The 12564-nt window shown below is 39.4% G+C and overlaps 1 protein-coding gene across 4 annotated transcripts in view; it reads right to left on the reverse strand.

The window, feature by feature from the left end:
* Window positions 1-950: 950 nt before the first annotated feature.
* CHRM2 (cholinergic receptor muscarinic 2) overlaps window positions 951-12564 on the reverse strand; it is a 123424-nt gene continuing 111810 nt past the window's right edge. For 3 of the 4 annotated variants that reach the window (XM_012806248.1, XM_012806249.1, XM_003791593.2), the window contains one exon: window positions 951-3139. In XM_012806248.1, coding sequence (XP_012661702.1) covers window positions 1692-3092 — 1401 coding nt within the window. In that variant the 5' untranslated portion in view covers window positions 3093-3139 and the 3' untranslated portion in view covers window positions 951-1691. The remainder of the gene's footprint in view (window positions 3140-12564) is intronic. The other variant, XM_012806250.1, reaches the window with a different exon arrangement.

Genomic DNA, 12564 nt, shown 5'->3' on the forward strand with positions numbered 1-12564 from the left:
AAATCTGATTGGAAGACTACAGAATACAGTATAAGAAAAGAATAAAAGGAATAAAAACAACTAGCTACATAAGAATAAGCATAATCCTATATTTTTTGGCCTACCCAATAAAAAGTCTCTATATGGATGAGATTCTGTATAATGCCACCATTTAGATGATAACTACTGACATGACTTTTTTATAGTCTACTACTGGATGGTGAGAAATACCAAAGGAACATCCACCCAAATCCTTCTGTGAGCTCATTTGGCCTCTGTTCAGTTATCCACTGTTTTTCTGTCACAAAGATTATTATAATTCTATTGATAGGAGAATTTTGAGTTTAAATAATGTTAGGGAGATTTGGAAATTTGAGGAATATGGAACATATGGTTTCAGTAAATGATTCTGAATTTTTTTTCATTTTTCTCTTCATTGGATCATAGGCTAGTATTAGACAACCTCACCTGAATATATTATAAATATCTTCCTTCAGCAGGTATCGGATAGAAGGTCTTATACTCATGGGTCTGACCCAGAAGTTCCTGGTGCTATGTGGGGATGTTAATCTTGTTTAGGATTCCAAATGAATGATGCCACATTCCCTTCCTGCTGACTAAGTCAGGAAGAATTTCATGTTTTAAAAGTTCGCAGTTTATACTTGGTTCAGGCAGATTCAAGGTGAAACAGAATCCAAACTTCTAGTGTTTTCATCTCAAAATTCATCTGGTCTTAGTAAACTTTCCCAACTACCTTGACCATTAAGTAACTCAATGAAACCTCAATCTTACAATGACTTTGGTTTCTCAAGCATATTTATGTTTTAGGTACAGTATTCTATTAAAATAAAAAAAAACCTACTTTAGGAAAAAAAAACAGATTGGTCGGAACATTTCACATACAGGATAATAAATAAATTGAATCCCCAAAGGCTTTTATACCCCCAAGAATGCAACTACACAGTGGTGGTGGCTGAAGCGCCCATTTTTGTGGCATCTCTGGCTGCATTTAGCAAAAGTCCGACAGGATTGCCCATAAACAATGCAGAACAGAGAATTACAAAAAATAACACCATAAATTGAAAAAAAAAATGCTGTGAGACCTAGTTGGATTTTTTGTTTGTTTGCTTTTTCTTCATGGTGGGTAAAGGAAAGGTGAAAAAAGTAGCATTTATTACATTGAAATCCTCCAAATAAGACCATAACAAAAAGATAAATCATGTTTAACACTCTGGAGATCATTTCTGTATCTATTTTTTTTTTTATGTGCAACTTTTCTTTCTTCACTTCCTCCTTGGATAGAGTTTCTTGTTTTTGTGTTTAAGTCTCCATGGAAGCATGTTACTGTACATTTCATCCTCAGATGGACACATGAGATAACAACAAAAAGGAACGAGGTTATTCTTCTTGTGCAGACTGATAAAATGGTAGACGCAGAAGCCCTTCTTCAAGAGAGTATGAGAAAGCGTAGATCATTCCTTGAATCACAATTCCAACACATCTCTTTCATTGTCCCACTGCTCCTAAACAGACAGTTGTACAAGGTGCTAGTTTCTCAAACTGGAGCATAGGCTTGGTAAGAGTGCGGCTATTGGGCTCCTGAATTGCAAGTTCCATAGTTAGGCTATAAAGTGCAAGGGCAGAGATTTTAAAACTAGGAGCTCTTTTTACCCCTTGTATCCTTTCCTACCTTCCTCTTTATCAAAGATGTTTTACCTTGTGGCGCCTATGTTCTTGTAATGACACATGAGAAGGTGTTTAAAGGTCTTCTTGAAGGTGGCATTACAAAGTGCGTAGCAGGCAGGGTTGATGGTGCTGTTGATGTAACACAGCCAGTAACCGATGGTCCACACTGTGTTGGGAATGCAGGGTGCACAGAAGGTGTTAATGAGCACCATGACGTTGTACGGGGCCCAGGTGATGATGAAAGCCAAGAGAATAGCCAAGATCGTCCTCGTGACTTTCTTCTCTCTGGAAGGAGGAGGCTTCTTCTTTGCAGGCTGCTTGGTCATCTTCACAATCTTACGGGCTACAATGTTCTGCTTTTCATCCCCATTCTGGCCTGAAGACCCAACTAGCTCCACGGTGGTATTAGTCGGGGTACATGAGTCACCTTTTTGGGTCTTGGTGACAATTTTGATGCATGTTTGCTTAGAGTTCTCATCTTTGGAATGGCCCAGGGAAGTAGAAACCGTGTTTTCATCCTGAGTTATTTCATCATCTCTCATGTTAGAGGCGACGGCACTGACGGAGGTGGAGTCGTTGGAGCTCTCCTTCTCCTCCCCCTGGATGCAGTTCTCAGTCCCGGCCTCTCTGGGGGCTTTGCCGTTCTGGATCTTGTTGTGCTCCAGACCGTCGTCGCTGCTGGGCATGTTGTTGTTGTTTGGCTTCACTATCCTTCCTTGCACCAGACTTGGAGAAACTGGGTCTTGGTTGGCCACTGGCTCTTTCTTGTCTTTCTTTATTCTGCTCTTGCTGGCTCGGGATATGTGCCAATACAGCACGGTCATGATGACCACTGGCAAATAGAAGGCCGCGATGGCAGTGCCAAAGGTGACAGCAGCATTGGAAAAAAACTGAATGTAGCATTCTCCATCCTTCACAGTTCTCACCCCAACGATGAACTGCCAGAAGAGAATGGCTGGTGCCCAGAGGATGAAGGAGAGGACCCAGGCGGCTGCAATCATCATACCTGCCATTTTCGTGGTCCGCTTGACTGGGTAGGTCAGAGGTTTTGTGACACAGAAGTACCTGTCAAAGCTGATGATGAGCAGATTCATAACTGAGGCGTTGCTGACTACATAGTCCAGGGCTAGCCAAAGGTCACACACCACAGGTCCCAAAGGCCAGTAGCCAATCACAGTGTATAGGGTGTACAGATTCATGGAGAAAACACCTATGATGAGGTCAGCACAGGCCAAGCTGAACAAAAAGTAATTGTTGACGGTCTGGAGGTGGCGGTTGACTTTAATGGAAACCATGACAAGAATGTTCCCAATGATGGTCACCAAACTGAGGGATCCGGCCACAAGGACAATAAATACCACTTCAAAGGTCTTATAAGGACTGCTAAGAGCCAGGCCATTATTCGAGGAATTTGTTGAGTTATTCATTTTGTGTTCTTGTATCAGTAGCCAAGTAGCCAAATAAACATTTGACCCTGTGGGGAAATAGAACAAAATTAACAAGTATTAACATTATTTTTAAAACAGATCAGATTTATTCCTTTTAAGTGGCATTATCCCCCCTCAAATCTCCCTTCTCTAGCATGTTTACTATCCCCACCTGCTCCACTTCTCCAACAAAAGACAAAGACTTTAAATGTAGGATTCTAAAAGTGCTTTCAGGCTGGCAGTGAGCCTGAAGTCCAGGAACAGTTTGAATGTGTCCATATCTAGATATGAATATCTATCCATCTCATCAATCAATTAAACTGGGTCTCACCCTGGTAAATTGAACTAAATACACCCAAATTGTACATGAACCCTTCCAAAGCATCAAAAAGTTTATAAAATATACATATATACATATATTATATATATATAAATAAAGTAATGATAGGACAAAATTATGAAATAAAGCATAAAACTTATAATATTGAATGTATTTCTTTTCTTTTCTTTCTTTCTTTTTTTTTTTGACAGTCTTACTCTGTGCCCTGGGTAGATTTCTGGGGTTCATACCTCACAGCAACCTCAAACACTTGGACTCACGCCATCCCCTTGCTTCAGCCTCATGAGTAGCTGGGACTACAGGCACAGGTCACAATGCTCAGTTAGTTTTTCTATTTTTAGTAGAAACTAGGGTCTCACTTTTGCTCAGGCTGGTCTTGAACTCCCGAGCTCAGGCTATCTACCCACTTTATGCCTTTTAAATAGCAAATTTCCTCTTGGTAGATCTAAGCCTTTTTCACACCAGTATTTATTATCATGCTAACAAAATAACTTAATAATGTTTTATTAGATAATGTACTCTCTTCCAATGAGAATTACTTTTCTCAGGCATCTATTTTACACGTGTAATCGGTATAACATAGTAGTTCCAATATTTGATACCTTACAAAAATATTTACTTATTAAATGCATATTGAACATTTTTATATATACAAAATTCCAAAGCATCAAGAGATTTCTGGAATAGACATAAAAATGAATAAACCAATAAAAGGACAAAATTGCAGGAGAAAATACCAATGCTGCTACAAGCAGTATTTGGCAGGGGAACAGTCACACGTAGCTGCGACTGCTTGTCTACATATTTGTTCCTCTGCTCTGCTCCCTACCAAGTTGGGTCCTTGGTTTAGACAACAGAGTGAAGATTGTTGTGTCCAGGACAGTAATAGGGATTTGGGCTGGAGATGGTCACCATAAGGTATGGAAATAGTAAGTGGAATTCTGCACTTGGTAATATGTTATACTTAAAATTCAAAGCATTGTCCTAAAAATATGCAAACAGTTATCACAAGAACATATCACAGTATGAACTAATAAATAGCCTCTCAAATAAGCATTCGTATCAATGCTGTCATTGACTATAATATATTTTTTGGAATTGATACAGAGAGAATGGCAGCTCAACATAAAATGATTTTTTACAAAAACATTTTGATATATATTTAGATACAAGTGGACAATTAACGAAAACAAGTGGGATTTTCTTCACACCCTGCCCAAGACAGCAGGATGGCTGATATGTGATGGGCACTTTCGCAGGCGCATCTAAAATATAATGAGCTAATTCATCCATTTATAAATAATTCCAGTGCTAGAATTTTTTTGCATGTTATTTAATTGTCACAATAACCCTGAAAAGGAAAATTGTCTTTTGCAATTTTACAGATGACAGTGATCAGAGAACTGACAAATGTTAGATTCATGGTTCAAATTAGATCGACCTGATTCCTGGGACCACATTACTTCTACTGTGCCACACCAGGACACAAAACCTTCCTCATTAAAATAGTTTTCTAGAAGAATACTAAAAGTCAAGGAAAGAAATGAATCTATGATTAGTAACAACTGGTATCCAGAGAGAGAGAAGTTATTTGATTGTACAATATAATTTCAGATGAAGAAAGAAGTTTGGAAACCAAGAGGAGTTCGTATAGGGCTGGATTTATAATTGTTCATATTTCTTAAAACTTTTGTTTTAAAATATTAACATTAGTGCATTCCTTCTTATAGATTTTTAATTTGCTCCTAGTCGAACACATTATCGAAAATGGTAAGATGCCTTGTCCATCTTCAGGCTCTGAAACAGCACATTCCCTGAGCAAACAGCAGAGGTAGAATCATCAGCCTTACCAGGATTGTCTGAAATTCCCACAACTGTTAGAGTAGTAATGAGGCTCATGGTAGCCTTTCAACCAAATACATGACGGCTAAGCAACAGAGTATGTGCTGTGATAATTAGAAGATAATTAGAGTTCAAAGTATTATTATTAAAAAAAACATGAAAAACATGAGGATGATAAAATACAGCACTGTGGGGAAATACCAGACTATCACTAGAAAAATGTCACTTACTGAGGAGCCAGCAGGTGGTCACATGGGGAGGTTAATTATTATTTCTTTCCTTTCAGAATGAAATGTGCAAATGGTCTACTATCTTATCACTGATTAGAAAGAAAGTTAAGCGTATTTATTTTTAATTTTTACATAATATATTTACAAACAAATATGTCAGGTAATAATGTGATGAATGACATTGTAACTATGATGTTTTTTTCCTAACAAGAGAGAGATGACCATTGACCTACCTATCTTCTCTTTTAGATCTCATAAGCATTTAGTTAATCACACTAAGATACAAACTGCCTTGCTACGGATACCGAATAGGCTTTGATATTATCAATAATCAATCACTCCTTCCATCAATGATGCTAGAAAGCAAAAAAGAAAAAATAAAAGAGAAAATTTGGGAGACACTTATTTAAGGAAGTTATGGGGAGCAAAATCTTTTTAAAGATCTCTTTAGAAAACTAAACAAAGGTTTAGTTGTAGACAGTTTTGATGTTGACATGATGCCAATAATCACATAGTTTGAGATAATATCATAATAACTCTATGAATCTTGAATGTCTTTAAGTTTTACTGATAGATGGAGGAGGATCCTGACCTGGAGCTCAGGAGACAGTGCAGCTCTCATAGTGACAACACCAACATTCACACTTCGAGTGCTTTGACAACATCACACAGAAATGGAGCACATTTCCACTTTTTGTTTTTCTCCTTTAATTGGGCTTTTCTTTCAACTATGTAACACACTGTGAGTCATGGTACATATTTAGAACTTTTATTTTTATTGTTTGTTTTAATGTGTTCCTGAATCTCACTACAACAGCAGTTGTGGTGGGGGAAGTGGCCACAGGGAGCAGTGGAGGCCTTGCTACAAAATCGGGGCTTTCTCTCTTGCTTCTCCATTTCAAAGTCTCTTACTGAATAGCCTTTGTGGGTAGATCCTTATCTACCACCAAGGGCTCTGGGGGATGAAAGTGAAGGAGGAATGGGTGATTGGACAAAATCGAATACATTCTTGTTAAAAAGGAATGTATGTGTATAATCTGTGGGAGACACAAATGGCTGATAACATTTCCAGTTATTTTAAAAAACAACTCTGGGCCAATATCAGGGCAAGTGCCGAGGCTAAGAATCTTTGGAGGAAGGCTGGTCGGGTGGGTGAAATAAACACAGAAGGCTGCCTGGAAGACTTTGCTGCGTGGATGTCTCTCCCCTTCCCTCTCTGTCTTCCTCCCTTCCCCTTACCATTGCCTTGTATCTGACTTTTAAAAGCTGCTGTCAAGATTTTGCACTGTAGCTTCTTCTCAGGAAAGTGTAATCTACTGATGGCGTATGTCTGCACCAGCACATTGAACCTGACAACAGACAGGTTCGAGAGTACAGCATAAAACTTAGCCGTTTACCTATCTACGCTGAATGTTTTGCTTTAGCTGAAAAGATGCGTCAAAAGTATTCTGGAAGCAATGTGTGAGTTTTCCTCATTTAGGAAATTGCAGTGCAGGACAGCAGACTTTACTAGATAAGCATAATGGAAAATATTTGGGAAAAGAATGCCACACTGAATACAGACTGAATTCATCCAGCTGTAACGTTAAAGTTTGTACCCATCCCTGTATGTGAGTTGCACTTTCATAAGAAAAAGGGAAAAAAGAACATGTGAAAGAAACGATATAAGAGTGAAAGTAGCTGAAATAGCAATCTGATCATTACTTCCATACAAACAGAGGAGAATCTATGGCTTTATCCAAAGTGGAAAACATCAGGATTACACAAGGCCTTCCCGTGGTGTAAATACGCTTGCTGTTTTGGCTGCCTGTCAAACATGACACTATTCTTAGGAATTCTGAGACAAACTTCCACTCTATGTTAGCCAAGCTATCTTTTCCCCTCTTCAAACTATACTCTAAATACCACTTACCAGAGAAAAGTGCCATGCCTAAAGGGGTAGGGGGGTAAAAGTGGTTTAACAAGGACCACTGTCCTTCTCACTACAGCCTGACACGTTTTAGTTACCTGTTCATGTGACACACTTCCTGCCAAAAGAAACAGAAGTCTGGACAATCATAAACACCTGCAAATACCCAACCCTTTGACTTTTTAAAATGAAATTATGTCTGAGTAAGCGCTGCGGCACCCACTCTTTTCTGTACCAGGGATTTGCCAGAACTCAAATATTGATGAACATAGTCTAGTAAACGGTGCTGACTACACTCGGTGTTCTAGAGCAAATGGGAGCAGCAGCGAAGTCCTCTGTCTAAAGGCTGTGAAGTTCTCACAAGGGAGAGGAGGAAAGGGAAATGGAAGCAGCTCCCGGGGAGCTGCTGAAAGCTGCCTATGATTAGGCAGCTGCATTTGAATCTGTGTGTCTATCTTAACTGTCTTGAGAAGCTGGAAATGTGTATAGTCAGCTTTTTAAAATTTTGTTTTGTGTTTTCCTAAAGTTGGCAGGCTGCTGGTTTAATAATGCTAAATTATTTAATTCATTGCTTTGAATTAGAAATGCGAATCAAATTTGCAGAGGAAATGAGGCTTGTTAGAAAGCTGATAGAAAATTCTGGAGTGAAAGCTGTTGTTCTAGGGAAGCTGAGCCATTCCAAACAATGTATCCCTTCAGGGATGCTTTTCCATGGTGCACGTGCCATCCGGTGGAAGCCGAGACAGAGCAGGGGGCAACAGGAGCTCTGCAGAGTGGGTCGAGGACGGCCTTGTGGACAGGACTGGAAATCAGTCGAGGAGCACAGAGAAGCTGAAGAGGAGACCAGGAGTGTTGGGATAAGAATAAATGGGATTAGAAGTTATGAAAAGATTAAGAGGTACCCATGGAAGTGAAATTTCTTCTCATGAGTATAAAGAAAACGAATATACAGATAACACATCTTGGGACAGCTAAGTAGAGGCAAGGTCACTTAGTTGTACTTAGAAATATATATTTGTTGTAAATATGTCTTTTACACTTAAGGCTGCGTTGCTTATGGAAAGAAAAGAAAAGTTAATCGATCCATATGATGCTCTTCTCATTAAAAGATACATTGATATGAAAAGCAAAGACAAGAGGATTCTATTCTATAGATACAATTTCATTTGTCATCACTCTTAAAAATGCATATTCCTATAGGTGTAAGCTTTGTAGGACCACTGTTCTTTTAGAAGCAATCCCCAGAATGTAAATATAGAGTCTGGAGAAATTAATTCATCTCCATAAGCCTAACTCTTGATTCCTCTAACTTTTCAATGACAGAAATGACACTAGCTTCATAAACTTATGATTCATTCCCAATTCAATGAAGCTTTAAAAATAAAATAGTAATGAAGTGTAGAGAGGAATGGGCAGCAACTATTTATATTGTTTCCAATTGAAAGACAAAATGATTGTTTCCCCAGAGTCTGATTGCAGCCTATTTCTAGAACCGACCAAAATGACCACGGTATTCTCCCACTAAAACTTGAGAAATGAGAGCACGAAGAAGATTAAAGTCTTTAACCAAACGATCGAATGGCAACTGAGATGAGGAAACATAAAAAGCTGCAACAACTCAGCAAAGCTTTTCGTATCCACAACACTAATTTGGAGTTAAAATGAAGGAAGATGGTGGGAGAGAATGAAGATGTTTGTGGTAAATCAGGGCACTCAATGCTCCTATCTACCTGAAAATAAACCCATTTTTTTGTGTGTGTGATAACCTCAGGGGAATCAAAGTATAATTGAATGTTTGCTAAGATAAATCACCACAGTCTGCCTTCATCCTCTCTCCCTCAAACTTCTCCACTTCCCTCTTCTATTGCTATTCTTTTGAACCTATTTTAATATTTAAATATCTCCTCACCTGCAGACTCCCCAAACACTTTGAAATATCATATCTCTCATTCAGACCGATCTATAGTTATAAAGCCCTAATTTTTACCTTTCCCGGGGGGGGGGGCGAGTTGCATGTTGACTGAGCCCAGTGTGAAAGCTACAATAGAAACGCCACTTCCCTTCTTGATTCACACCATCCTGGCCCTTCAGTATCTTCAGCACAATTTATCTGCCTCCATCTCCTCCTCTTCCCTGTGCCATTCAGTCAAAGCAGCTAAATGGTGAGCACTTCACCTATAGATTTATTTAAATACAATTTCTGTATGCTCGTAACGTGTGATAAAGGACAATTTTCCAGTATAAAGTAAACAGATTAGCACTTGTTTGTAAATCTGCTGACAGGATGCTTTTTTCCTTGAAGCACAGTCAGACTACCAGCAGCAGAGCAATCTTAGCAGCTACTGTCTCCTGGGATAGAAACCCACACCGCTGGCCTCCAAGAGAACAGGTGGGGCAGGGTTCTGTGTGTCAGTCTCCACTCCCTGGAAGTCCGCAAGATGGAAGGAGCCAGGAAGCTGAGAGATAGTGCCCTGGGTTCTCTCACCTCACTGTTGGGCGCGCACGTGCGTGTGTGTGTGTGTGTGTGTGTGTGTACTTGTGAGCATGCACACACCAAATCTGTTCGTTAAGGAAGAAAGCATAATAACATGTATAAGAAGAAAGAGTATCTTTGTTCTAAAATGGTTATCATCTAAGGGAAATTTCTCAGGAGGTATCAGTACAGTATGAGAACATGCTATGCAAACAGAATTTGCAATTCACAAACTGGACTGTATCCAATTATCAAGGCCCGGGGAACGGAATCTCTCTTGGAGTCTTCCTCTTCAGGAAGACAGAAGCAAGGCCTACCAGGCCTGGATGTGCATCTCAGGCAGCTGCTGGCAGGAATTCTGGACTGTAGCTGTACAAGGGTAGCTGGGGTCTTCCTTCGGTCATTGTATTCACACAAGCTCCCAGCAAGAAGTCGCCATTACTAAGTTCATTATGATTTGACAATGTTTCTAACAAATAGGTAGAGCATTAAATAAAATAAAAGAAGAAAGCATTTCTTTCTGCATTTCTCCCAGGAAAATAAAAAAATATATAATTTGAAACATTTTTTATTTTCTACAAATTGATTCTATTCACTGTTATCATTTACTTCTCCTCATTTTATGGATTCCAGAAGTCTTGCTATCATTCTAAGGTACCCTGATTTTTCACACCGAATGATATTTTCAATCTAAACTTTAAGAAATGTCAATCTAAAATTAACGACTAATTCTCTTCATAACCAAAAAGAGGGTCACAGACAAGTGAACCTCTTTAAAAATGATTGTAGATTCATGACAGATTATTTATGATTCTAAACATATTTTTTCTGAAAACAGTTTATTTTGGAGAAAAAAGATGATCCTTCTGAGGGATGAAAAACAATTCTGATCCTTTAAAAATTTGAAGCAAATCCTGAAACCAAGAGATTTCTTATTGACAAATATAAAAATAGCAAAATTTCACTATGTCGACTTGTGAAGACTTAGAAAATAGTCTAAGAATATACAGACAATTAATTTGTGTCTTACACTTACCATAACACTCTAAGGCAAGTGTCCTCAAACTACTGCCCATGGGCTTCATGCAGCCCCCCCAGGACAGTTATACTGCCCGCCGGGTGTTGTGCTGCCTGTCCTGCTTAGCAGGTGACTTGTCCTGGCCCGCAGTCTGGCCCTCCAATGATCTGAGGGACAGTGAACTGACCCCCTGTTTAAAAAGGTTGAGGACCCCTGCAAAGGGCTGTATTCAAAGGACAAACTATTTTTTTTTTAATTTTAACTGTTTTGCTACTTGAAAGAAAATTTCTTATGATTAAAAAAGTTTTCATTCTTCCAAATGCCAGTTTTCTTGAAGAACTTGCCTCATGCCTTTTCTCGCTCACTCGTATTTCCCTTGATAACTTCACTCCGTTTGTTTATCCAGATCCTTACGTTCTGTCTAACTTCACTCTTTCTGTCATCCACCCTCCCTGGAAGGAGTGTATCCATAGGAGGTGGCGTAGGTTGTTTGAGGAACCACCACAGGAGGATGAGTCCCCAGTCTTTCACCTTACGTTACTCTTCTGTCATCACTACCAAGGCTGAGACTTAAGACATAGTGACTACAAAATGTTTATGTGTTAATGTTATTTCACAGGCAGCAGACACAGCCTCATCATTGTAGAATTCAAGGGCCATAACTAGGCCAGGGCTGACCTCTAATCGCAGGAAAAGGGTTGTGGATGTACTGGGTGGATAGTCCTTTGGGGATCAGATGGCCCACCACAGCCTGCTGAGCAGACCCTCTCTGGGCTGAGATCTACATGTTCCTCAACAGTCTGCACTCCGACTGATGGGCAGGGTATATTTAGCCAAACTGTTCCAAGGACAGTCTCATTTGTAGCTGCCTCTTAGTCTCTGCTCTTCATGAGAAAACACCCTCAGCTCTGTGTCTGCATTTAGGAATGTAACTTGTGAGCAGCCTGCCTCTGGCTCTTCCCTTGTTTGGTTGCTTTCAAAGGCCCCTGTAAAGCTCAAAGGTGACAGCTTAACCCACTTTGCTCAGTGTTTTTTTTTTTTTTTCTTTTTGGTATTGTTATTAAAATAACAAATGACTGTGCACAAAGCTGACCTCCTTAAACAAGAGCTAAACGAGTAAGTCACAGTGGGTGCAGCCCTGTCTAAGCGGGGAGGAGGGAGTAGCCAGACCACAGAAAGACCAAAAGCAGACATCGCAGGGGCAGGGATGGCCAAGTGGGCTGGGGAGATTTTCCATTATGTTTGGCGCAATGCCCAGTACGTCCTCACATTTCCGAGCTCCTCTTTAAAATAAAGATTGGCAACCACTGGGATAAAGTTTAATTTCTCTTTAAATAAGATCCCGAGCTCCATAACCAAGTTTTTAACAATGACCCTATAGCTTTTTTGTGTGAACTGTACATTCCTTCTGCAACAAAAACAAACCCTTAAATGGTTACTTTAAAAGACTCAATGGATTTATAGAACTCAAATGGTATTTTCATACATTAAGGTTAAATGAGTTGGAAAATTATGAATTGCCTTAGAAAAAGTATATCAAAGATGTGAAGCAGAGACTAAGAAACCACAGAAGATAGTGTCCGTCACAGGCATCGTAGTGCTGGGGACTGGGATGGATGAAAAAGCAGAAAGGTGATTGAATGGAAGGTAGATTAAGAAA

This window comes from Otolemur garnettii, unplaced genomic scaffold (genome assembly GCF_000181295.1).
Source record: "Otolemur garnettii isolate 467f Iridium unplaced genomic scaffold, OtoGar3 scaffold00049, whole genome shotgun sequence".
In the NCBI taxonomy this organism is placed as follows: Eukaryota; Metazoa; Chordata; class Mammalia; order Primates; family Galagidae; genus Otolemur; species Otolemur garnettii.